Source organism: Haemaphysalis longicornis, unplaced genomic scaffold (genome assembly GCF_048455015.1).
Source record: "Haemaphysalis longicornis isolate Haplotype H1 unplaced genomic scaffold, Haemaphysalis longicornis Haplotype H1 scaffold_7, whole genome shotgun sequence".
Lineage (NCBI taxonomy): Eukaryota > Metazoa > Arthropoda > Arachnida > Ixodida > Ixodidae > Haemaphysalis > Haemaphysalis longicornis.
In genome coordinates, this window is record NW_027526422.1 from 126,164,752 (window position 1) to 126,191,653 (window position 26,902).

At 48.7% G+C, this 26,902-nt stretch overlaps 2 protein-coding genes across 2 annotated transcripts in view; both read right to left on the reverse strand.

Moving 5' to 3' along the window:
- Nucleotides 1-2,839, reverse strand: part of LOC144146518 (neprilysin-like) — a 52,888-nt gene extending 50,049 nt beyond the window's left edge. The window contains exon 1 of the mRNA XM_077678463.1: nt 2,811-2,839. Coding sequence (XP_077534589.1) covers nt 2,811-2,839 — 29 coding nt within the window. The remainder of the gene's footprint in view (nt 1-2,810) is intronic.
- Nucleotides 2,836-25,250, reverse strand: LOC144146519 (uncharacterized). Its single transcript, XM_077678464.1, has 3 exons — nt 25,049-25,250; nt 11,149-11,247; nt 2,836-3,080 (listed from the first exon to the last, which is right to left on the reverse strand). Exons 1-3 carry the CDS (start codon nt 25,248-25,250, stop codon nt 2,836-2,838), a joined length of 546 nt encoding a protein of 181 aa, XP_077534590.1.
- Nucleotides 25,251-26,902: the final 1,652 nt, after the last annotated feature.

Sequence of the window (26,902 nt, forward strand, 5' to 3'; positions counted from 1 at the left end):
TCATGTCCGGGAGTATATTTCAAGAAAAATCACTTGCAGTTGTGCGCAAAGCTTCACGACAGTTTCAGTCAAAGCTGCAAACGTAGTGCAATAGGCTATCACTCTTTTAGACGAACTCAACCTTTATTTTTGCGGGCGCAAGTTTGAAAGGCCAAGAATAACCACCTTGAAGTATTCTTTGCGGCAGAAACGCACAAACCGGAGGTACAGTCTAGGGCTATTGTTTCAGAACACCGTACCTGGCAGAAAGCTGTATCCCGATTTCTGCAGGCACACCTCTCCCGCTTGAGTGTTAACGACCTTTTGGTTATTCTCAGTTCAATTGCGCTTGTTAGCACCCGACTGACCACAACCCCGGGCATTGCTACGCCTTCAGTGTCGACATTGGAGATCTTTTCTACTCTTTACCTTATGGTAGCCTCATGCAGGCGCTAAACACTTGCATTACTGAGGATAATGATGAACAGGCCTTCTGATCCAAATGCGGTATTTCCATGGAAGCTTTTATGGAGCTACTTGGCTTCTTCCGGTGGTCCTTGTTTCGTGAGTTGGCAAAATAGGCTGTACGTGCAGAGGTCAGGGGTATGTGGGTAGACCGTGGCACCGGCACCGGATTTGAGTGAAATCTTTCTGAGTTTGGTTGATAAGAAAATTAAAAGTGGTCTGGCCGGACTTCACAAAAAGATATTTACATATGTGGATGGGTTAAGGCTGGGGCGAGTAGGTGCATGATTACAAAAGGGGGAACAGCGCAAACTCAGACAAAACACAAGAAGAAGAATGTGACAAACACGAGCGCTGACTTACAGCTGACTTTTTATTCCTTGGCTTTTCACATTTAAATGCCAAAAGTCAAGAAACACAAGAATAGCAAAAACGTTCACGATAGCGGGAGATACCAAACCACTCGTCACGCTTCACCGACGCCATGTGCCACAAACAGTTGCTGTACTACTGAGGGACAGATAATTTATCTCTTTCTGCGAGAGGGACAAGGAGGGAACGCTGACACATTTATATTTTCTGCGCAATATTTCTGTCCACTGTCCATTGTCCACTTAGGCGTCCACTGTCGGCAATCCCGACAGTGGACGCTTAGGCGATTAGTGGCCACTTAGGTGTCCACTGTCGGGATTGCCGAGGCTGCGCCCCAATCTTTCAAAAAACGCAGGTCATTTCAAGACACAAAGATAAAATAACAAAAGAAATAATTGAAGCCACAGAAATATTGCGCAGAAAAGATAAATGTGTCAGCGTTCCTTCCTTGTCCCTCTCGCAGAAAGAGGTTAATTATCTGTCCCTCAGTAGTACAGCAACTGTTTGTGGCACATGGCGTTGGTGAAGTGTGACGAGCGGTTTGGTATCTCCCGCTATCGTGAAATTTTCTGCTTTTCTTGTGTTTCTTGACTATTGGCATATATATGTGAAAAGCCAAGGAATAAAAGTCAGTTGTAAGTCAGCGCTCGGGTTTGTCACATTCATCTTCTTGTGTTTTGTCTGAGTTCGCGCTGTTCCCCATTTTTTTATATATGTGGATGATTTCCTTATTTTCACGGACGTGGCACATTACCCCAAGAAAGTCGCTGACATTCTAAAAGTTTTCAAGGAGAATGGCTCATTGCCTAACTTCACGGTCGAAGTTCCCAAGGAGCATAGCCTAAAATACCTTGACCTCAATTTAAAGTTTATAAATAATCATGTATGTTTTGCGCATATTCCTCTATCATCCAAGCCACTGCTATATGAGGGATTCGCGGATTTGAAAAATGTTAAGAACGGCATATTATTGAACACGCTCCGATCTGCCTTGTCAGAGTCATGTGTGCACAAATTTAGGTTCAGTTGGAGGCCCTGGTTAGTAGGCTTGAAACAGCCGGGTACCACGAGTATGAGATTGCACAAACATGCGAAAGAGTAATTTGAAACTTGCCAAACGCAAACCGAACCATGAGCAAAAACAAGATAAAAAAGTAATATATAACTGTCATTCCATAGTGCACCAATTAAAACATGCATCTATAAAGACTCTAGCAGAAAGATACGGTGTGAATGTCGCATTCTCAGCCCCCTCAGACTTTGCCATGTTTTCCCGGCCATACCGGGGAAGATGGATCACAAGGCGAAAAAATAAAAGAGGCTGCAGCATCAACCACGATGACAAGTTTGTGCCCTGTCGTACAGGCGTTGTGCACCGCATGCCCTTCGATTGCGGAATTGTGTGTATTTGGCAATGGGGTAGATGTGTCAACACGAGCCTGCGGGAACATTTGAATAATCTAACACAGGACAGCTCCTCCCACTTATCAGCGCAATGCCGAGCATGTGGCTGAAAGCCGTGTTTTGATGAATGCGATATTTTGTTCACACATAAAGACCAGTTGACAGGAGAAGTTGTTGAAGATTATCATGTCAACACGAGGCGAGCCGGATGTGTAAGCCAGCCTTGTCTGACTCTGTACGAGGAGGAAAAAGCTTTTTTAGATGCTACATAACTCTCAGGCCTTTACGCGGTTTTATCAGATGTTTCCAATTTTGTTTGGTTTCACCCCATCAGATTGCACGTGTGTCGGCTATAAATTTGTGTTCCTTTCGCATGAAATACTAAGTGCGAGTCAGCGCACGTCTTGTAAATTTCTTCAGTTTCCCTCATCGTTTTTTGCGCTGCTACATTTCATCATGACTACGTCTCAACTCGCCCAACTTCACATTTTGGTGATTGTACACATTGGTAACGGTAGCGAAACCCCATCCCCTCCGGCATCGTAGGGCTATTAGGGCACAAAGCACAACTTTGTATCAGGAATGCTCACTCCACCTCAGTGGCAATGTCTCGCCTCATAGTGGTCGACAGAGTGGCCCTCCATCGTCACTCACGTTAAGCACGAAGCGGGAGCGCTTTCGAAGACTCCGCTGCACCCGCAAAGAGACGAACACGTCGAGACGGAAGCGCAGCAGGAGTCGAAGGAGGAGCCTTGGTGCATTGTACTCTTCGCCGTACACGTCCAAAAGGGGCCAGTAGTGCACGGACAAGTTTCTCAGGACGTCGCGAAGAGGCTCCAAGTCCGCCAGGTTCCGTGCCGCTGAGGTTGGGTTAGAGAATTACCGATAGATAGAACACGTGATTTGGATATCCAAACGGGCAAGAATTGCACGCCACACAGTGCAGCCTTATTGGTTATTTCGCGAGCACAAGGGAACATAAATTGCAACGTAATACGTTATTACCTCCTTATGTGTTCCCATTAACTAACCTGTAGTTATGTCTTTCAGATACGTACCCGTTACAACCGCAATGCACTCGCTTTCAGCTTCCAAGCTTCGCCCAAGTAGACGGTTACCGCAAGTGCTTGAATTTGAAAATTTAGCCACTATATTGCGATTCCGGAGTGTCACCTAAAAAACGGACATGGTTATTTTTTTGTGTAACCTTTCTTCATAATAGCGTTCATGCGTTGTAGGAAGTGTGAATGTTTTGCAGAAAACCAGTTTTGCCCCGGACCTCTCATCTCAGCCGTAGATATTAGGAGATAACACAACGTTTATTGCATCTACAGTGCAAAATCTTGCCTCCGCTACTGCGGCGCGCTCAAGATCAGTTGGATGACGTGTTACAAAATTTTCGCGAACACAGTTGCTGCTGTAGACTGGAATCCCGGTCGGGGAAGCGCCTTTAGCCTAAAAAGGTTAGTTTGGTCAGCTACAAGAAATATAGGCAACGAGTACTGTAGAACACCGGCGCTCTCTACGCCCGGCGCAGCGTTTCCATTCGAACAAAATAACACCCACCCTCAAAAGTGTATTGGGGGATGTTTTATGTAATTACGAATCAATTTTTATAGTGAGAGCTACAATGGCCGTATTGTAGCCGTTCTGCTGTCACCAGTGGCCGCACCTCGTTTTCCTTGCTGGCAGCGGTTCCTAGGGAACCTGCGGTGTCTAGGGAACTTAGCGATTCCCTAGCCGCCGCAGCTGGCAGTGCCACTCGCCTCGCAAAAAATACAAAATATTGAAAATAAAAAAATTAAAGAAGAAATGGAAATGAAAAGTAAAAACAAAACATTAAAAATGAGGAATGAAAAATGCAAATAAAAATATTAAAAGAACAGAAAAAAATCGTATGTTTAGGAGGAGCGGCTTGGTGGGATTCGTGGTCAGGCTTCGTCGTCGGAACGAAACCAAGAGGAGGCAGCCAGCCGAGGAGACGGAGCAAGAACCGCATGCCTCGAGAAGCGTCATAGTCGTACAGAGAACCAAGCTAAACAATAACATTAACCGTACCTCTCGGTACGCACCCCCAGGCACACCTGAGTTAGGCCACAGCCATCTTTTGTTGGGAGGTGGGCGGGGGGGGGGGGGGGGGGGCAGGAGGGAGAAGCTTTATCCGGCCGCAGCAGGACAATTCTCCGGCCACTGAGCGACCGAAGTGAGTGGAAAATGAACTGAATATCTTCAGTTAAAAAGCTCAAAACATGAATCAACCAATTAGCGCACCAATCAATTAATCAATCAATCAAGCAAGCAACCAATCGATCGATCGATCGATCGATCGATCGATCAATTAATCAATCAGAAAATCACTCAATCTAACAAGTTCAAACAATGAATCAACCAGTGAGCTCATCAATCAATCAACCAACCAATGAATGAATCAATCTAACAAGCTCAAACAATCAATCAATAAGTGAGCACATCAATCAATCAAATATTCATTCCCAAAAGTTCACACAATGACTCAACCAATGAGCACATGAATCAATCAATCTACCTATCGATCATTCAAGCAAGACTCAATTGCGTCCTATCTGCGTCCTATCGGATCAGGGCATATAATTTATTCCACCTCTGAGTTTAGCTCGGTTGCGATGAATTTAAAACACACGTAATTTCCCGGCGTTTGATATTGTTGCACATCTATGAACGGCGTTTTATCTTGTTGACCATAGTGAAACAATGGTCAAAAATGTTTTAAACAGTTACCACAAAATTGATTTATTGATAGTGGGGTGAGCCGAAATGTCGAAATGTCGAACGTGAGCTGAAATGTCGAACACATGGGGCTTTTCGCTCTTCGCCTCCACCAGAAAAGCGGCCATCGAGGCCAAGAATCGAATCCGTGTCCTTGGGCTTGTCAATAGATACGAAATAAAGTTGACGACCTACTTTATTCCCTTATTTGGTCATCGCTATAACACATTCTCTGTAAAGAGGGTGGAAGTACGCTGACATACACTTAGTGAGACTTGGCACGTCTGGCTTATAAGAAAGCGCGTGGTGATTTGTTGTATTAATGCAGGCCCTGCCCATAAAGGTTTATTTAGGGTTTCCACCAGCCTGTACCGTTCGTCTTAAAGCTTCAAATTTCACTATAGCAACAGAATAATTCCCGCTGCAAAAAGCCGTCTCTAAAGTTTTCCCCCCGTATTATCAGCCCTGTCCGAAGCGTCTTTTTATAAGGCGCCTAGCGCTATTTACTGCCCCAAAACCGGGTTCCTTTGTGTACAAATTCGTTTGATTGTTTCTCGGGCATAACAGAAAGTCCGGCCTTCCGAGTATTAATTTAAATTTGAAGGCTTACTGGTGAGAAATGAGACGTGTAATACTCTAAAATAGAAGCAATGTCTCCAGTAGGCCAAGGTAAAATACTACCGGCTGCCCAGAGCGCACGTCTGAAAATATTCCAGCTATTTCTTGGCTTCTCAGTAAGGTCTTCATAATGAAAACAAAAATGGTGCTCCTTCAACCAATGGTGCCAGGCTAGATAAATAGTAGAGCTGACTTGCCTTCTCCATTCGTCGGAGGCCCGGCTGTTGCACTTCACACGTATTTCCGAAATTGCCGCTGAAAGGTCTACATGACTGGCAGGTCCGCATCATTTTCACCCCACGCTTTCACCTCTCTCCCAAAGTGGACCGCATTAGCACGCCGTAGAACCCGCGGCAACGGGATTCGGGAACTCGGTGTATGTAGCGCGAGCTTTTCTGTACTTCGCACATGAGGGGCGATCGCGCATGAACTGTCGAGGAGAACAGAACGCGAGAGATTACGCCACAAACAAACTCTGCGCAGTGTGTTGTCGAAGGTCGAGCTGAACACAAGGCGACGCTCACGAGCGCTCGGTATTTTTATTGGTCTTTTTTGCCAACGCCACGGACCAAGGTCATGCTTCAAAAGCACGTAGAATGGGACCAGTTGGTGATGCTTCATACTGAATTGCGCTAAGTATACACACGAATTGGACGCTCACAGGACTGGGACGAGGCGCCTCGTACTAGTCCTGTTATCGTCCCATTCGTGTGTATACGTAGAGCAATTCAGTATGAAGGTCATGCAGGAACAGCTATGCCCTTAAAAATGAATGTGGCTTAGCTCAGCAACGGCAATGAAGAAGACCGAGCTAGTTGGCATGCGGTTGCATGTGGTTTCAGCACCCGTTTCGGTTTTCTTTCTTTGTATCCGCCGTGTTGCGCTTTTCAAAGTAATCTCAGCTAACCCTGCATAGGCAAAGCGAGAGCTTGGCTTAGCCTGGCAATGTGTTGGTTTCACTTGGTTAAACTTTGGTTGAGGTCGCGGGTTCGATTCCCGGCCGCGGCGGCCGCTTTTCTGATGGAGGCGAAAAGCAAAAACGCCCGTGTGTACGAGATTTCGGCGCACGTTAAAGATCCCCAGGTGGTCTAAATTAATCCGGAGCCCTCCACTACGGCGCGCCTCATCGCCTGCGTTGCGTCGGCGCGTTAAAACCCTATAATCAAATCAATTAAACTTTGGTTGAGCTGCAATCGTTATACGGTCCATCCAAGGCCTGCCTTTGTCTATGGTTGTGGCCACACTTCCCGCGTTTTCCGAGCCGAACGGCTCGCTCTTCCTCAGTTTCCGACGCTACCTTCGCGCGCTTGCCATTCCCGGCCCTCTTCAGTGAAGCAGCTCGCCGGGCGATCACAGCGGGGTGATCAGACCGCGCTTGCCGTCCAGAAGGGAAAAGGTTTGGGAGTGTTGGCTCATAGTCGCACAAAACAAGCGCTGTAAAGAAACAAACATAGGACGAGGCGTGGACAGCACAAGCGCTAGCCGACCACGGCTCAAAGCCTCCCGCTCCCGAGAAACGCTCAGAGAAGACAGAGAGACAAAATAAAGTGCTATAAAGTAACATTAAAGCCCAACCCGTACCACATACGTATCACGGGTGACGCCAATTAAAAATAAAGAAACTGTACCGAAGTCAAAAAGAGTTTTTAAGAGACAGGAAGAGAAGAAAGAAAGAAGAAAGAAGAGATTTCACTCACGCGAAACCAAGCAAAGGGAGGGGAGGCAATCAGCGGTATTTTTTTAAACTGATATGTGGAAGCTCAGTTATGAATCAGCACACAGAAGACAGCCGGGCCTCGCTGCGGAGAGCGCGTGCACTGGCGCAGGCGGCGGCGGCGGCGGCGGTGGTTAGTGAACGCCGCCTTCGGTGGAATTCGGCCCTGTGAGTCACGCGGGGCGTTGTTAAAGAAGCCATGAAGAGAAAATGCAAGTTGATTTTATTCGAAAGATTTCGTGTTTTATAGTGCCCCCAGCGCTTGTCCGGATACAAACGGTGCTTTATTCACTGAGAAATTAAAGAATTTAGGTTAAAATTTTGATTTTCCCGCTCAATCGTGCGTTTTCGTGGTTCCAAATGACATCACAGGAACCGACCGCTCTGCAGCCTAGAGTACCTTCATTCACGCATCCGCCGTACACGTATACGCTGGCGCCGCCATTTTCGGTTGCTCGCTCGCCGCCGAAGCAAGTCATTGTGTCAAAACCGCGCTAAAATTATCGCCGCAACGCGGTTTACTGAAGAAGTTTGAATCATATTGTCTGTTTCGCGTTGCTAGGTCTCGTGGGAAACGAAAAGAATAACGCGTTGAGCTCGTTGGCCCAATTGCGGCGGCACGGGACCGTTCAAAGGTTCTCTCCACCCTGTACAGCGGTGTTGGTTTGTTCCCGCGTTTCTTTACGTTCCGTCACCTAGATGGCGCCACCATACCGTGGCAAGCGTTTGGTTTGTTTTTGCCTGCATTTAAACCTGGCTTGTTTTTGTTCTGGGAGAAAATATTCGTTCCCTGAAACAGTGCTCGCTCGACAAATGGGGTCACGTAAGACACCGTTGCTTGCGTCAATCGGCCAGTGTCGTCTGAGACAAACCCAAGCCCCGTAGTGCTGTGCAGCTAAACCAAGCATGCTGCGCGCAGTACGAACAGCAGAACGCATCAGTACTTCCATGTTTACATGTGCTTTCGTAACTTCCACTGTTTGTCCCATCATTCTTATTGCTTTGTAAAGAATGTGCCCTAAATTTAAGCGCAAATCGCTCGTTCGTCTAGTTTGTAAGATCTACCTAATTTGCGTCTGCTTCTGCCAGCCTCCGCCAATCGCAGAGCTTAGCTCATGTGACATCATAGGTTCTGGTGCGAGAAATGAGCTGGTGGGTCGCATTACCATTCCCGTTTTTCCTAATTATGTAGCTTATTTGAGTGAAGTTTACGTTAAAAGTGGTGTCAGTATGATTCTAACGAGACAATCTTTTGAATGAACCAAACTTGTGTTTTCTCTTCATGGCTCCTTTAAGGACACGGCGCAGCTGGGGTCAAATTAAGGTCAAATTCCCGCCGACGGTGGAATGCCTCGACAGGATAAGTGAAGCTTTGATTTAAAGTTAGGAACGAGGTGGCTTTGTTGCGAGAACCTGAGAACAAAGCACGTTTTACGCTTTGTACGTTATCTTTCTCAATTCATTTTGGTCGTTTAAAGCTCCCCTTCAACGACTTCTTCAGTACGGCCGAGTGTTCACTTCCCTTTTCTGCGACAGGTGAAAAACAACCAGCTAAGTTGCTTGTTTTTCGCCGGCTTGGCTGATGCTAGTGAGGCTGCAAACTGGGTTCTTTTTAAAGCTGATAAACATTTGCTGGCTGCACTGAGGCCTTAACTCCTTCAAAGGCGCAGGCTAATGCGCCACGCCGAACAAAAATATGTGGGTGAAACATGCGAGGCGTTTTGAAATAAAAAGAACATTCCAGTGTGTTCATGACGTCACGGCAACCTTTGGATATCCTCACTGGTTTTGTATACAAACAATGAATAATGGGTACTGGCCAAATATATTAGAGTGAAACTAAAAGTCAAGGTGACATATTTTGAACTCCCGCAAAATTTGCACTTCCCGCAAACCAAAATAGTTTGTTGCGCCACTTAATAAAGGGTGACGCACTGATGCTGCATGGGTGGTGGATTCGTATAATAAGCAAAATGTTCACGGTTGTACTGTGAAGTGTTGAATTCAACGGTCAGGTTTTCTCGCACCATCGGTATTTAAGGGGGATCATTGGTTTATGTTTATTATCACCCCCGTCAGACTGTTCAAGAAGATTTTGGAGAGAGGGAAACAATTACCTGCAACAACGTCGACTTAAAATTATCACGATGAAATACTTAAATGTTTTGAAAACATCTGTGAGGGCTGCTGATTCTGTACAAAATGGAAACTGCCAAATGTAATGGTTCGTGAATGGAAAAACTAGTGCACAAGGGTGCTATCACAGTGCGGCCCGTGGAGAATATAAAAAAACTTCAACGTTTATTATTCACCCGAGTATTGTGGTTGAGGTGGTCATGTAAATATTACATATTCTCGTGGCGCACGTCGCTTGGGAATACGAGACACGTAGTACCGGGCTTTTACACTCGCTCAAAGTGTCTTAAACCAATTCCTCTGAGTGTACTTGCCCGGATAGAAATGGTTCCGAATAAAGAATGAACGCCACCTCGCCCTTCGAAAGTGGATGTCCAGCGCACCTGTTCCAAACCACTACACATGCTAATGGGGGAGGGTATGAAATGTTCCTCGCTGTCTCGGCGGGCTTGTCGCTTGCACTTGACTTCTCCGGCGGAACATGGTGGATCCTGACACATGCGCTCGGCGTCTTGGTCGACAACTGCTGGGTGCTGCCTAGCCTAATGCATGCGCTAGTCCTCGAGTAGCGTCAACACCCCACTCCCATTTTGAGAGCATCTGCAAACCGAATTTTTACTAGAACACTTGGGGGGGGGGGGGGGAAGGGAGGGTAGTTTCCCATTGTTCACCCCCGCATTATCATACGTCATGTGGTTTCGATGTTTGTCTTGTGGCTTTTTCTTCACACGAATACTGAGCTCTAGGCTGCAGGCCTCATTAGACGGACGCATGCGTTCTGCGTCTTGAGGGAGAACTGCTGGGTATAGTACCGGGGCTTTAAGTGCAGAGCACTTTATAGGCTCGCCTTGTCGTCTTAGCTCGGTAACGGTCGATGCGACTGTCGGAATCAGGCGTTGCAGTGACATAACTTACCTAAGTGCAGCCTAATGTACCAGCGTCAGGGAGTACCGCTCTGGCTACAAAAACCCCGCGGTTTTAACAGTCATAACCGTTCAAACCTCGTGAACCGCTCGATCTTGTCGTGCATCTCCCCGTTGTTTAGCGCAAAGAGAACTGCAGGTACATTTGAGGCAAAATCTGTGTATATAACCGGCAGCCCCCGAGTTCGAGGAACGCTCGTTGCGTTGGTTTTTACGACAGTAAGCGAAAAAAGTGGCCGTGCAAGAAAGAAATGGCGCGTTTGAGATGACGCAGAAAGGCTCCAGCCGCGCAAGAAAAAAATGTTGCGTTCGAAATGACGCATGACAGCTCAAGCATACGAAATTAAAGCAAGCGCAAAAAGAACCGAACTCTTACTGACGCAGTTTCAGGCAGAGGGCACGAGAGCACTGCGAAGGCGGGAAATTTGAAATGCATTGGGTGGCAGCAGTGAGCGGATAACAGCGCTGCAGCTCATTATGGGGAATCACTTTTCTGCACATCCGACAGCTTTCACATTGAGTGGAACGATTTTGATTTTTTGTTTCCAACACAAAATTTTGCGACCTTAGTTAAAGGCTAACAGTTTCGCGGTCAAAGATAGCCTGCCAGAAACGGTCGTCTCCCATTCCCTTTATTTGCGTGTGCGTTATGTGTGCGGAACAGCTCCAGAGCCGCACAACAGGGGAGGTTTCAGTACGCGAATGCAGTAGTCAAAATGTAGAACTCATTAATTTAAAGAGCCTCTCTGTTCTAGGGGAGTAGTTGCGTTTGGAAAAGAAAAGGGCACTCACTCCAGTTTGAGCAGGACTGGTAGAACAGAACGACGCTCTCCAACGCAGGTTTGAGCTTGGCGCCTCCGCTGCGCTGTTTGACTAGTCTCAGCACGGCGTCTGAAATTAAAAAAAAAAAAAAAAAAAACACGGAACAGAAAACAGCAAGCGATGTTTTAAACGATGGAGTCATCAAGTACGGGCAAGGACAAATCTAACGCGAAAACTAAAATATGGACGAGAACACGCAAAATGGAGTATTTGTGTTTGTAAAGGCCAAATAGGACGCGCCGCATTTCCCAACCCTCTTAACTGTAAATAAGCCACGCGACAATTTGCCCTGCAGAGAAATAAATCGCGGTATTTGTGTGTTCCAATTCGTATTCGTGTGTTTGCATTTGGTTTCTACATGATTGTACATAAAATAGGAGTACGGACGACCTGACAAATAAATAATACGAATCAACAAGTAAACCTGCGAGCGTACGATTAAACCTGCACTTGCCGATTCCGGAACTCGCGAATCACCGCCAGAATGTGATGGATCATCCCACAACGTACGTAGGCAAGAGCGGGTGTGTTATATAAAGATCACGTACCCCTCGGTCAAAGGACGACGATGGTTGAACGCGGAGCTTCCTCGTAATGGGCTCCGATTGGCCAATCCCACACTGCGGGCATTTGCTCTCTTAAGAGGTACGCAGCACTTTTCTAAAATACCCCGAACAACTCTCGGGCGTGCACTGCGTAGGCCTAACGTTTGGGTTTGGGGTGTACCGCATGAATCGGTACCTGCTGCTTCGCGCAAGATGGGACGTTAGGCTTAAAATCCTAAACCTCAAAATTAAAAGCTAGCCCTAACGTCTCACGGCTAACAGCCTTACGACAAGTACAGCAACGCCATTATCATCCTGCGTCGTCGTAGGGGTAACGACTGCATTTGTTCACCTCACAACATGACGTAAGGTCGATTTCCGTCGCGCTCTTGCACGCTTGCGTCCCCTCCTCTCTGTGTTGCACATTAAACTTCGGCGGAGAGTGCGTGAGGGAGCAGTTGCAAGGCTTCACACGGAAGAGTTTTAATTTTGTTACACTTCGCCCCCGATCATCATCCTTATCGTCAGAGAAAGTTGGCTTTCCTGAAGGGCGTATTCACGTTACAGACGCCGCGAGTGAGAACACAAAAAAAATTTGCCTTAAAATCGCCGTTCTGACAACAAAACATTGGGAAAATGACTACGTCAGGGCGGCTTTAAAGAGCCATCCTCGAGCGCATCTCCAATTACTGGCCAAGTTGCGACTGGACCCTCCAGATTTTGTGCCTTTTCTTTTCCCCTGTAAAATATATACGGCTTGCTGACACTCCATTCATGACCGTATTTACACGATTGTAGGTCGACTCAAATGTAGGTCAACCCCACATACATCGCACGCAAAAAAAATAAATAAATAAAGACACAGCACACGAGCGCGTTTCACTACCGAATTATATTCGGTACCTCACCTACAGCTTGTCCTCGGCAGTGTCATCGTCTTGAGTACTGCTGATGCTGCTGCGGTCATAGCTGCTGCCGTCGCACAGCCCGTCGTCGTTCAGTGTGACGCCGCACTTTGCAAGAGATTGCCTCGCAACATCGCGCGTAATGGAGGATAATGTGGGAAGCAAATGGAAGGAAAAATGTGCCGCGGATATCTGCTCCTTTTGTTGCAGATGTCGACGCAAGACAATAGTGGACTGGCGCCTCTGGCGAGAAAATGCATCCCTTCTCTTTCCCGATCACCTCTCATGCTGTTCCTCTCCCGTCTCGTTCTTCCCAAGATCACACGCTACAGGTTTGCTCAAGTCAATTTAAATTTACCGCGTTCCACTGCTCAAGTCGGGTGCCACGATGCCAGCGCTGCCGTACGGCGGAGACGCGCGTGAATCGAGGCACCCGACTATAATGCTTACAGGACCACGTGCGTTCCAAGCGTAACGCGTAACCTATCTATTGGAACCTTTTGTTGCTTTTGCCATTTGATTTTTTTGAATTCCTGCAGATAACACGCGCCACAGCAGGCGAGGTGTTTTGCAGTTGATGTAGTATTTTATTTGCTGTACCAAAAAGCAGGCATTCGTAAATTTTTAAATAATTAAACAGTGCCAATATCACACATGTATTTATTTTATGCCTTATCTTTGCGTAATGTCTTGTTCTTGTTCAACAACGTTGACAGATATGAACATTCACACCGGACTTAGGCCTTTAGATTTGGCTGTGAGTATATAAGACAATTTAGCAGCGCCTATTTTGCTTTGGCTGGCTGGCTGAATCGAGACAGACAGTATGCGGACTATAATAAATTCTCTTTACCCCCCCCCCCCCCCCCCCCCACAAACAGATGGACAGACCGAAATTTTACAGTTTAATTAGCCCAAGAAACACTATCCTCTTCATTGCGAACGAGCTTTCGGAATGACTATTATACACAATAGGTACAGCCGGAAAGCAAACGCGCAAGCAAACCCACAGGGGGGGGAGAGAGGAAATCAGCCGCGGTTTGTGTTGACGTCCCCAAACGATAAGGTCGGACGGGGTGTGAAACCAACTACAGCGCAGAGAATGCTGCTGGCTACGTAGACGACGTCTTCCACCTTCTGACGGAGTTTGGCCGTTCCGTTTTCTGTCGCACTTTGTGCGCGCATTGAGAGGGAAACCTTTTGCGACATTACTTCATGTACAGCGCACGCAGTAAAGATGTTACGCGAGACGTTCTATCAAGACCACCCATGTTGAGAGACGTCGCTAGCACTGCCAAGTAGTATGTATACTGCGAACTCCGAAGCTGCTTGACCGCAGATGGCAATAAGGCAAGGTTTACAGTCTTGTATGCGTGCGGTCTTGTGGGTAGAAGCAGCTGTGACCAGTACAACGTGGCTGAAACACTTCAGGAAACGCACTGTTCTTACAATGGCGCCTTATAGTGCTACTCTGCGGACACGTGCGAAATCCGGAATCCGGTGCCGGCCGTGGTTGCGAGTGGAGCAGCCACGCACCCAAGAATTCTTTGAAAACCCCATATCATTTCCCACATCGCCGGAATAGTCAATGCGCCGTTATTAGGCGATGCAGTGTTGATTCCTAGGCCCTGGCAACCACAGCGAGCATGTGGAAGGCACGTGCCACCCAAAGGCGCATCCAGTGCAACTCTCTTATATGGGCCCTGCAACGGTTTTGTCAACTTTTTTCGAAATCTTAGATGCTTGCAGAACGTAGTCAAACAACGTATCCAGTAGTCAGAATAGGGGTGACGAAGTACCTTGGCCAATAATTAGTACTCTATGCCCATTAGAAAACATTGAAATTTGCGCAAATATTCTTCTCTTTTTCCCGATCTTGGCATTCTTCGACCCTTGAAAGTACGTCACTACAGCGGCGTACCGTCTACTGGCCAGCTTTCAATCAGTTGCGGCAATGGACGAATCCGATAACCAGTTTGTGACTTCTGTGACTTTAAAAAGGAAGGCACAAAGGAAAGCAGAACCGGGAGGCGTATCTCATGCGACGATCAAATCACGCAGCAGCGCGACCGTGCTGGCGAAAGCTACACCTTTCGCAGTCCTTCCAGACGCAAAGGAAAAAGGTTGTTGTTGTAGTCCTTTATTAGGCGAGGGAAGGCCATGCGGCCAAAATAGGGGTAGGGGAAGGAGGGGAAGGGAGGAGTAGCCCAGCTAAAAAGATGATGCGTCCATGAAGACGGCACAGGGGTTCCCTTCAGACCGCGGAGGTCAGGCTAAGGTGTAGATCTACCATTAGGAGATTTTCACGACCGGAGTAGGCTCGATTCTACACTAATCTTGAGAGACCACTCTCTACGCCGAACAGCCCAATGGCTCTGATAAAATTCGGATCTTCAAATGGAGGATCATCTTCTGAGGCATCGGGAGGCATAGAATTGGTGAGGATAGGCCGGTACAGCAAAAACGCGGAGCAGCGCCAGATTAGGTGGTCAAGGGTGGCGAATACGGCCATTCGGCAGTGGGGACAGTAAGGAGGTGGAGACCCCGTTGGGTAAATCCATTTTCTTGTGATGTGGGGTGTGAGAGCTGCGTTGGCTCTAGCTTTGTTGACGAATACTTCCGCAGAGCGAGGCATCGGGGGAGCCAGAGCCAGGTAGCCAGGAGGGGTAACGGAAGAAAGACGGCACTTCCGTGCCTGGCGTGCGTGATCAAGTTGAAGGCGAGGGCAGAGAAAGGAGGGCGACGCGTTGTCAACCAGGGGAGGTGTACTATCAAGGCGCTCCCGTGCTGCATCATGTGCAGCCTGGTTGCCCCCATCCGGATCTGTGTGACCCGGAACCCATGCCAAACGGGTAGTGATCCCATTACGCGACAGAATGGCGGTCATATGTTGGATTCGGTGCACTGTTGGATGATCGGTGAAGGGTTTGCGCAGCTCTTGGAGGGCTTGGTGAGAGTCTGTGAGAATGCGGATGCGTGGAGGTGGCGGGTTTGCAATGGTGAAGGCCAAATGATCCAGTGCGCTAAAGATGCTCTGGAGTTCCGCTTCCAGGGGGGACGAGTTACAAGCGTGACGTGTGAGGGAGCCGTCCAGGTCCGGTCGAGCTGGGCAGCGCCAGGCCAGACCCATATGGGAAGGGGAGAGGCTAGCATCCGTGAAAATATCGACCTCGTCCGGCAATTTCGCTGCGAGGACGCGCTGAAGGGCCCTTTCACGAGCGGTACGACGGGAGCGCGGAATTCCGGTTCGTTGGTGGGCAACTGTAACAGGCGGGCTTACCCAAGGGGGAGGGGGTGGCGAGGCCGATGGAAGTACTGGAGGTACACGTTCGTCCCACGCACAGAGTGCAGTCCCCTGTTGTGTTAGTGTCCGCCGAAACCGATGTTGTTGCAGGGCTTCCGCAAGGAGCTCTTCCATTGGAGGGACAGGGGCAGCTCGTTCAAGAGCGTCAATGCGAGTATGCCTCGGAAGTCCGGTGATAGTACGAAGCATGGCCCGGTAAAGCACCGCTAAGTGCTTCTTGTGCGCTGAAGAGAGGTCATAAGCCGGGGCGCCATAAGTCAGACGACCGACGGCTACTGCCCTTGAGAGTGTGAGACACGCCGATTGGTTGGCGCCACCAAATTTGTTGGAAAGGCGAGAGATTAGGCGCAGCATCGGTTTCCAATTTTTGCGCAGCTGCGTTATCCATTGCCGAGCACTGTTGTGGCTAGCGAGGGGAACACCTAGTAGACGGATATGGCCACAGTGTGAGGCAATGGGTGTGTCGCCGATTTAGATAGTATGATGCATGTTGGCGGGCGGTCGGTGCTGACCGTGGACTAGGAGAAATTCTGTCTTCTCTGGTGCCAGCTCAAGGCCGAGGGTTGGGAGAGTGGTTGAGAGGCTGTTTACCGCCGCCTGCAATTCTGTAGCCATGTCTTCAGTGCATTTGTAATCGGCGGCTTCAACCCACACTGTTAGATCGTCAGCGTAGATAGCAAAACGAGCCGCAGTGTCCCGTTCCAGGTTGCGGGCGACGCGTGCCATAGCCAAATTAAAAAGAACGGGTCCAAGGACAGAACCCTGGGGAACACCCCTGTCTAGATAAAATGTTCTTGGGTTCCATCCTGGATGCGTGCTGTTGAGCCGAATTGGACGATTTTCAAGAAAATTTCGTATCCAGTTTTGGGCCCTTTGGCTGGGGAAGGCCATAGCGAGCTCTTCGAGGATCGCCGATTGGCTAACGTTGTCAAATGCTTTTCGCACGTCAAAAGTGAGGACGTAATCCGGATTGCCAGCCCGGGATGTGCGATTGAGAACACGTCGGAGCAGCCAAAGGCAGTCGTGCGTACTTAGGTGAGGACGGAATCCAGTTTGAGACGGGTGAAACCACGGACGCACGTATTCCAAATAATACTGAAGGCGGTTATTGATTAGGCGCTCAATGAGTTTGCAAATCGTGGGCGTGAGTGAAATTGGCCGAAGGTTAGTCAGGACAGAGGAGTCTTTGTTTGGCTTGGGTATCGGATGAACTAGCGTCAGTTTGAGGTCATTGGGAACGTCACCCGAGGCCCAGTAAGTATTAATTATATCAAGCAGTTTTAAGTGCGCCGACTCATCCAAGTTACGCAGGTGCTGCCATGTCACACCATCATGACCAGGTGCAGAATGTGGTTTGCCCTGGTGAAGAGCCGCTTTAAACTCCCCCATGGTGAATGGGGCGTCCAGATCTCTATCCACGTCTGGAACCATTATGGTCGGCAGCGGGGGGTGGGGACTGAGAGAGGCATGAGGGAAAAACGCCGTAATAAGGCGACGCTCAACGTCCTCTGGCGTGTCTCGGAGAGTGAGCGAAGCAAACAACGTGGGTTTTTGCTTGCACTTTCCCGACAAGCTCCGAAATGTGCTCCATAGTTTAGAAAGCCCGCGTTCTTTACCAAGCTTCTCACAAAGGCTATGCCAATGCTCGTTGGAAAGGGATCGTTGGTATTCCCTGATGATTTGATATTGGCGACGAATCCGGATCAGGTCTTGCTGACGTTTTCCATTGGTGAGGTAACGAGTGGTGAGGGATTGCACGCGCTTCCAGAGGTTAGTGAGATGTGCGTCCAGGGCAGATGTCGAAGAGTCACAGATGATTTTCTCTGTAGCCTGCAATTTCGCACACTGTATAGCCGCAGTGAATTGCGACAGGGTAGCATTTCCAGGGATATCAACGTTGCTTCGAAAGGCTGTCCAGTTGATGTGCGAAAGGCATTGACGAGCGCGGAAGCGCTTTCCTCGAAGAGTAAGGAGGATCGGGTAATGATCGCCTCCCCAAGTGGTGGTATAGGTGCTCCACTCACGAATCACCCCAGTAGTAGAAATGGTGAGGTCAGGTGAACTGTTATTTTGCTTGGGATGAAAACCCACCCTCGTGGGTAATGTAGGGTCATTGAGCAGCGAGAGGCCACAGTCGTCAATGGCCGCCTCAAGGCAGGAGCCTCGGCTGTCGGTAGAGGCATATCCCCATGTGGTACTTTTCGCATTAAAGTCGCCGCCGATGATAATGGGAGTGCGGGGGTACTGCGAAACGAGGTGGTGTAGCCAATTATAGTTGATGGATTTTTGCGAGCCGGTGACTGGACGGTAGTACACGGATGCTGCAATTATTGGTTTCCCGTCAGGTAGGCGAACCTGCACGATAACCACCTCGTGATCCTTCGAGCATTGACCTGGGACGGACAGCTTACAGCAACCTAGGTCCGATCGTACCAAAACAGCTGCTTGTTCTACCACTAGAGGCTGGGAGAGTGGTGTGGTCTTGCCACGGTGAGTTATTGATGGTTCTGAATAACTGGTGTATCCTCTAAGTTTGGGCATGGATCTTGTTTCTTGAAGGAGAATAAGAACTGGAAGAATTTGTGATACTCGACTGGACAGAATAGAAGCCGATTGATTGAAACTACGGCAGTTCCACTGTAAAACGCAAAGGGACCGCTTCATTGTCCAAGGGTAGCACAGAGGGTTATCTTTCTAGGCGGTTCATCGCCTTCATTTGGTGGACCGGGTAGGGTTTGGAGGTAATTCATCATGGCCGTAGTTTGTTCAGCATATTTTTCTGTGAAAGTGCGAAGCTTGTCCATGTCAGCCATTCGAGCGCGCCGTTCTTGCTGGATGTCAGCGCGAATAAATTTTAGAATCTCCATAATATCGTTCGTGTTGGTCGCTTTTTGCGAGGTGGGGGTACGCTTGACACTAGTACTGCGACTTTTTCGTTGCTTGGGCGTGGAGGGAAGGGGATTGCGGAGGGCCGACTTTGCAGGTGCAATAATGGAAGTAGAGGGGGAATCAGCCTTTTTTGGGGGCGTGATTGAGGTCGAGGAAGCTGCATGGGTGGGCGTGGTATGAGACCCCAGCTTGGATGCTGCAAGTTCAGCCTTGAGCTGCGCGTTTTCCTCACGAAGCTGGTGAAGTTCAGTTCGGAGGCTGGCAAGTTCGGACAATACTGTCTGCAGAATGGGGCCGCTTGTCTCAGGACGTGGAGGTGGAGGGTCAACTGTAGCTGCAGCAGGTGACGACACTGCGCCGACGGCATTGGTACTTGGGTTGCCATGAGTACGAACACGATCAGCCCAGGACACGCCGTCTTGCACTTTTGAATTGATGCGAGGGGAGAAGGCAGAGCGGGCCGGACACGTGGGGTCCACTGCCAGATGCCCATCCTTTTTACATGCCACGCAATAAAGTGTGCGCTCGCAAGGTTCAGCTTCGGCATGTACGCGCCCACATTTACGACACACAGGTTGATGCGGGCAGTACTTCGCCATGTGCCCGATGTTGTGGCATGCGAAGCAAACCATTCGCTTGGGCTCATAAGGAGATACTTTAACTATAGCCATATAGTATTTGACGACGTTCGGAATCGTTGGAGAGGCAAAGGTTAGAACAGCTCGATTCGTTTTGCCTATCCGTTGCGCCGCCAAGACCTCAGCTTGCTCACAGCGAATCCAATTCAAAATTGTTTCGTTTGAATCTCCAGGTTCCACTGTGATGACTCCACGTGAAGTATTCGCACGGCTGGGGGAGTGTTTAACCTCGATAGGAAGAGTGACCACACGGTTGTCGTGCTGAAAGCAGAGACTTGTAGTTGCAAGGAGGCGGTTAGCGTGCTCCTGGTCATATAAGGTAACCTGTATGCAGTTTCCGGCGACGTCGTAGCGGTGCGTTGCGAGTTCGGCCATTTCGGGAGTAGGCGCAAGAGCGCCTAACAGATGTGCGAGGGCGTTTTTGGGTATAGCGCGCACACTGATTTTTGTGAGTGGTCTCATCAAGAAGAGTGCTCGGGGCCTACTTACCCGATCTAGGCGAGTGATTGCAGTCTTCCGATTGGGCTTGACTCGAGTCCAGATCTTCCAGGGGCCGTCGTTGTCCCGGTTGCTGCCGTCTTGATCCATAACTTGACCATCCGGGTCATCAGGGGACTGAGTTGCAGGGGTGGAGGCTGTACCTTGTGAGAGCGTCATCGGCGGAGAAGCCAGGACCAGTTGAGCGGGGGCCAGCAGGGAACCACTGGGAGCATGAAGCGCCGACCTTGGAAGTTGTGGGAGCGTTGAAGAAGGCGATGTTGCCGCCGACATTGTGCGCGAGCATGCAGGCAGGAGGAGGGAGCACGAGGTGTCCGAGCACGTGCGAAGGAGTGCCACCGCAGCCGGCCGCCTCACTGCCGGGCAAGAGGCTTAGCTGGCGGGCACAGTTCAAGTCGCCAGTAATGCGTCGCCGCGCGGTCAGATCTGCTGGAGACGAGCACGAACGGGAAGCTGGCCACTTCGCGAAGCTGTGGAGTGCACACTCAAGGCAATAACTACAACAAGTCCGGCACTACCAGAGGTCGAAGACGGAGCCTATGGAACACATGTCTACCTTCTTCGAGCGCAAGTGGCGCCCCCCCAGGAAAAAGGAAAAGCGTTTACGGAATGTAATTAAGAGTCCCTTTAAAAAATAAATGAAGTCCTGAAATTCTGTTGCTTATTTTTGGGCTTGTTTAAATCATGACGTGAGAAGATAGATAGATAGAGAGAGAGATAGAGAGAGAGAGAGAGAGAGAGAGAGAGAGAGAGAGAGAGAGAGAGAGAGAGACAAAACGTTGATGGCGTTTTTTTTGCATCCCCGGATGTGCCGCGCAACGTGTCTGAAGCCAGGAGACGCGCACTTCGAGGGCGATTCACATTGCTGGAACTCATTCGGACATCAACACAAAAAAACGGTTCCGGTGCTGCTGGCTCGGTTGAAAGGTGAAATCGCAAATGGGGTTCACCCGTTCTTGAATATCCATTAAGTGGTAGGGCGAAAACAGACGCAAACAACGAGACGACGCAGACTTCCCAATGAGACGCTGACGTCCGCAGAGCGCTCCGTCGAGTCATGTGACTCCAATTTCACAACCAACCTCGTTGTGAGGAAAGAAAAATGTTCTTGTTTCCTATGAAAGGGCTGCTTAGACAAAATACAAGTTTGTTATATTCGAAGGATGTCGTGTGTTATAATGCCCCCAGCGCTTGTATGGAAGGAAGTGATGCTTTATTCACTGGGAAATTATTCAATTCAACTTAAAGTTTTAATTATCCCACCAAATCGTCTGCCTTCGTCGCGTCTCCAATGACGTCACAAGAACAGGTCTTCAAGCGGAACCTAGTGCGCGATTAGGCCAGGCAGCTGTATGGAGAGCCTTGTTTACCGTTAGTCCTCCTAGATGCCGCCACCATACTGCACGTGGCAGTTTTCCGCCGTTGCTTTGTTTGTTACTGTATTTGCACTGGCTTGTTTTTGTTAAGGTAGCAAAAATTCGTTTCGTGAAGCATGGTGATGGCTCGACAAATAGGGTCATGTAAAACACGGTCGCTACGCCAGTCAGCCAGTTTCGGGCAAGCCCAAAGCGTCGCACTGCTGTGCAATTAAAGCATAGTGCGCGCAGTACCAACAGCAGTACGCATCGGTACTTTCACGCTCACGTGTACTTTCGTATCCTGCACTGCTTACTTCACCATTATTACTGCTATAAAACGAATGTGCTGGAAGTTTAACCGCAACTAGCTCATTCGGCAAGCCTAGAAGCCCTGCGTAATTCGCCTTTGCTTTTGCCGGCCTCAGCTAATCGCAGGGCTGGTCATATGACGGCAGGGGTTCTGTTGCAGGAAATGAGCTAGTGTGTCCATTGGCCATTCCCTTTGGCCGTTCCTTTTTACCGGCGAAGCACCTTAAGGCCTCTTGTTGTCCGGGGCTTGGCTTCCGTGACACGGTGTTACGCTTGCGCAAGGAGCATTAGATTAGATTGGACTCGATAAGATTAAAATGGATTAGACTGGATTGAATTTGGATTGGACTGGATTAAATGTATTGGATTGAATTGAATTGTATCGGATTGGATTGCATTACAGTTGTATATACTGTACACACGCGTTGTCACTCATTTACATGCGCGAGTGGGCAATGCGAAGGGTGATTTACTGTAAGAACGACACCCAGTGCTTCGCTCACTCGCCATGATTCACTTCGTGGAGATGCGTAAATTTAGTTTTCCTAACTATATAGCTTATTTGAACGAAGTTCAAGTTAAAAGTTGTTTCTGCATGATTCTAACGTTGCAATCTTGTGAGTGAACCAACATGTGTTTGTCTGTGTGGTATCCTTAAAGGGGCTATGCAGACAAAATGCAAGTATGTCTTAATCCAACAATTTCATGTTTTGTGGTGCCCCCAGCGCTTGTACGGAAGCAAAAGATGCGTTATTCCCTGACAAACTAATAGACTTAAATTAAAATTTTGATTCTCCCGCCAAATCGAGTGTTTTCGTGACGTCTGCAATGACATCATATGGGCTGGGCAGCCTTTTTTTACCGTTAGTCAACCGAGATGCCCCACCACACCGCGACGGGGCATTTTCTGCCTTTGTTTTTGACCGTATTTATACCTGGCTTGTTTTGTTAAAGTAGAAAATACTCGTTTCGTGTAACATGGTGTTCGCTCAACAAATATGGACCCGCAAGACACCATCGCTTACGCCAATCGGCCATTGTCGTCTAAGACAACCCCAAAGTGCCGCAGTGTTGTGCAGCTAAAACAGCATAGTGCGCGCAGTACAAACAGCTGTACGCATCGGTACTTCTATGTTTACGTACACTTTCGTAACTTCCACTGCTCACCCCTGCATTTTTACTGTTATAAAAAAATGTGCGCTAAGTGTAAGCTAAAATAGCTCGTTCGGCAAGCTTATAGCCCTCCTAATTTGCGTTTACTTTTGCCGAGCTCCGCTAATCGCCGAGCTGTCACATTCGTTCTGTTGCTTTCCTCTTTCATTCCCTCTTTTCCTCCTTTCATTCCCTCCTTTCATTCCCTCTTTTCCTAATTGTGTAGCTTATTTTGAGCCAAGTTTACGTTAAAAGTGGTGACAGTATGATTCTAACGAGGCAATCTTTCGAATGAACCAAACTTGTGTTTTGTCTGCATCGCCCTTTTAAGCAACAGGACAAGCTTTTGGTGGCGGTACGTTTACACAGGACGAGGTCTCCACCGAACTAAGTTTGTAAAAAATTGCGCCTCATTTAAAAGTGGCAGTAATCTAAGCATACGTTAAGTGAGTGGGAGTAGATACGTGGATGCTTACTTTCAAGCTCGACGAGGGTGTTATGGCGAAGCAGCGTCCAGACGTTGCTGGTGTTGTCGGGAAGGGCGGAGGCCACCGTCCGAGGCCACTGGTGGCAGGCGTACTCATAAAAGTGACCGCACGGCTCTGCTGAACGATTCAGCGTCGACTCGAGCAGGCGCGCTGCAAAGGCGCCGAGTAAAACGTTCACTCTCACACAATGACCGAAACAAAAGTCAGAAAAATCTTGCTGTATTCACAATCCATAACCGCGTCTAACAAATAGCGCTTCTTTGTAGGCTGGTTGGCGCATCTTCATTCCATTTTAAGTTCCCACTAAACATAATTTAAAAGTTTATTGAGCAGCCAAGCCACGCTAACTTGGGAATAGCTAACGCTTTCGGGGACGGTGGTTCCCTCTGCTTGGTGGAGCATAATTTCTAGCTGTTCTTAACCTTCATTGTGAGACGTTCAAAACCGTTTGGCTTGCCAGTCTGCTTCGTCGCGTGTGTGCAATCACTAATATGGGTGGAGCGCTTAACATTACTCCGAGCTTGTATGTTTCGGGCAAGCGGCGCACGCAGGATTTTATTTCTATTTAAGGTGAGCAGGGGTGGATCGCTTCGCTCGTTAGAGCGTCACCATGCCGCCAGCGATGTGCGATATCTGCGCAGTATTTGGAGCTTTGTAAGCTGAGGACCGTTTTGTTGTCGGTGGCCATCGTCTCGTCTATAAGACGTTTATTATCCCAAACAAAGCACTAAGCACGTTAGTTAACCGCAGCTAAAACACTCTTTACAGCCGAGGGTGAATTCAGTCTGCACATTGGTGGAGACTGGTCGTCCGATGGGTGCAAAGCACCACTTGTACTGTCATGCCCTTATTGCTAATTGTGCAAAAACATATGAATACAGGCTCGATCACTCTAACCGAAAGGTGAAGCCATCTCTGGACAAATTTATGGAAGTTCCAGCTAATGGATTCGAGGACTAACAATGCTTCACTTAGATTTGTAAGCAGTAGTGATATCGACAATTTGATTCTTGAAAAAGACCGTGATTGCAGTCTGCCTTTTTTTCCTTAAAGGCGCCAGTGAGCACTTTCTGTTCTAACAAGCGAGGTAGCAGAAGGCATCATCTTCGGCTTCGTAACAACCGAAAAAGAGAAGAGCGGCATTTAAACCGGCCGTCGCTCCAGAGTCGACGGCTGCAGTGGTGCCTCGTCGTCCTCTTCGTCCTCGTCACTCCCAGCGCAAGGTTCTGCGCTTCTGGCATGACAGATCACTACAGCACTCACCACTGCATCGTGCCCACATTGACGTAGCCAGCAAGGAATCGGTCCGTCTTCTGTAAGAAGCGCCTTGAGTGTTCAGTTTGTGTTTACTCAATTTTACCTTTGTCCGCACTTTTCTCCGTTCTGTAGGTGGTGATGTCTTGTGTGTAGGTGGCAGGTGCATTTATTTATTTCACCGCTTGTCTGGCGCCAAGCTGCCGGTGCTGTGGGACGTATGCCGTGGCGAAACCTATTGGCCTTCAAGTTAATCAAGTTTTTCAGATATCGGCTTCTACGATGGCTAGGCGAGAACAAATTGTTCTTTTCGAATTATGCAGGAATTTGACTGGGGGAGGTTCCAACTCCGTCACTGAAATTGCTAAGATAATTTGAATATACCTTCGAGTTAACGAGCTTGCATTGTATAAACAAGGCGATGCGGTTTAACCATCACGCACATTCGCCAACTAGTTATGGCCTATTGAGAAGGCTCTATAGCACGTTTTTTCAGTGTTCCGAGTTGTACGTCACTTCCAAAGTCATACCGTGCTCCATGCAGACCTCCTTGGTGCAGACGTCGAATTCCATGCCGAACACCTGGTGGCTGTTGGGCAGGTTGTAGGTGTGCGCGAAGAAGACCAAGTACGTGCTGCTGATGATGAGCAGGAACAGGCCGAAGCAGAAGGCCATCGACAGTAGCTGCTCCAAGGGGGTGCGGTCGTCCCACAGGGAGTCCCCGATGTCCATGCTGCGACAGGAGACGAGAGGGGGGTCGTCTTTCTCAGAACTGAAATTGGATTCTCAAGAACTGAACTTCCATTTGCGGTATGGGGTTGAGCGTCGAGCAGAGGTACGGATTGTCCTGTACTAACCTGGGATATATACCCTGCGATTCCCGGCCGCGGCGGCCGCTTTTCTGATGGAGACGAAAAGCAAAAACGCCCGTGTGTACACGAGATTTCGGCGCACGATAAAGATCCCCAGGTGGTCAAAATTAATCCGGAACCCTCCACTACGGCGCGCCTCATCGCCTGCGTTGCGTCGGCGCGTTAAACCCCACAATCAATCAATCGATATTTAACCTGCTCCCGCATCTGCTGCAGAAAAGTTGTACTTACCTACACCAAATAAGAGCCACGGCGGCAAGATATTAAAACCGCGTTAAATTTGTTCCCTATCGGTCCCCTCAGCCCGTAAGAAAGGCAGCACTAACCCACACACAAGAACCTAATTGAGAATTTACCATTTATAAAAAAGTTGGTCTGCATGGCTAGCTGAAAAAAAACAATAGAGATATAACACCCTGGTACACTTTCACGAGGCAAACAACACGCGCGTTGATGGAGCAGATATTAAAGGAATATGGAGGATCTCTTAGCCGACGAACAAAATCTGCTTCCCACCACGGGAGATGTGCTTGCGGCATGTTTTAGTGGAGCTCTTAATGTTACTAAGCCCGTAATTTCCAACGTTAGGGGATCTCAAGATTGCCGCTTTTATGAGCGTGGCAATTGTACTATCGATTCTCGATTGGCGCCGTAAAATTAGGCGTATATTTTCATGGAGTCGGGAGCCAAACAGTCAGAGGCTGTGCGGTGGATGCTATGCGTGCCAAACAAACAAAAAGCTGTGATCCCCATGCCGAAATTTTAGCCATAGAAAAGCTGACACGCGGTTTACCCTCCCACAAAACGTCGTTGCTTACGGCGGTCCACCAACAAAACTAGAAATAGTGTTTACATTACATCAGTACGTCGCCGCTTGTATTGACGGCAGCCATGTTCACATAACTCACTTAATCTAATGGCAAAGAGGGGATCTTCTAGAAAAAAACTTCAGAGCCCTTCCACCCCGTGAAGAGGGATGGCCAGCAAACCTGCGGTGCCGAGTTTCAACGTGAGGTTTGTCTGGGTCGTAGTTCAAGGGGTGCACGAAGAATAACACGTTTGTTTGTAATTTGCGATTGAGAATTGTTCCTGGTTGTTAACTGAAAGTCCAGTCCTGTGCAGTCACTGCTCCTCGCGCATGCTCAGCACGGCTCTTCCCGAGCCATGTGAAACGGCTATCAAGCGGCTCCGACGCAGCGTCAGACTTGGCTACTGCGCAATTGAGGCGCACACCTGGGCCCGCGCCGGCGCCAGTGCGTCTGCCGCGGCTGTGACGCAACACAATCCAACACAATCCAATTTAATCCAATACAACCCAAATCCAATCCAAGCCAAGCCACTCCGAGCCAATCCGATCCAATTCAATCCAATTTAATCGAATCGGTTCGAATCCAATCCAATCCAATGCCTCTCGCGTTTGTGGAGAACGGCCCTTCACGGCACACGCGAAACTGCTCAACCTCGGCCAGTGTAGCTTACGCTATAAAACACACAGGAATCGTGGTAGAAATT

Excerpts from the sequence above, each read along its gene's own strand:
- LOC144146519 (XM_077678464.1), bottom strand. The coding sequence starts at position 25,250 with ATGGACATCGGGGACTCCCTGTGGGACGACCGCACCCCCTTGGAGCAG. Across the intron at positions 11,248-25,048 it reads GGAGGTCTGCATGGAGCACG|ACGCCGTGCTGAGACTAGTC; the intron begins GTATGACTTTGG and ends TTTTAATTTCAG. Across the intron at positions 3,081-11,148 it reads CCAGTCCTGCTCAAACTGGA|CGGCACGGAACCTGGCGGAC; the intron begins GTGAGTGCCCTT and ends ACCCAACCTCAG.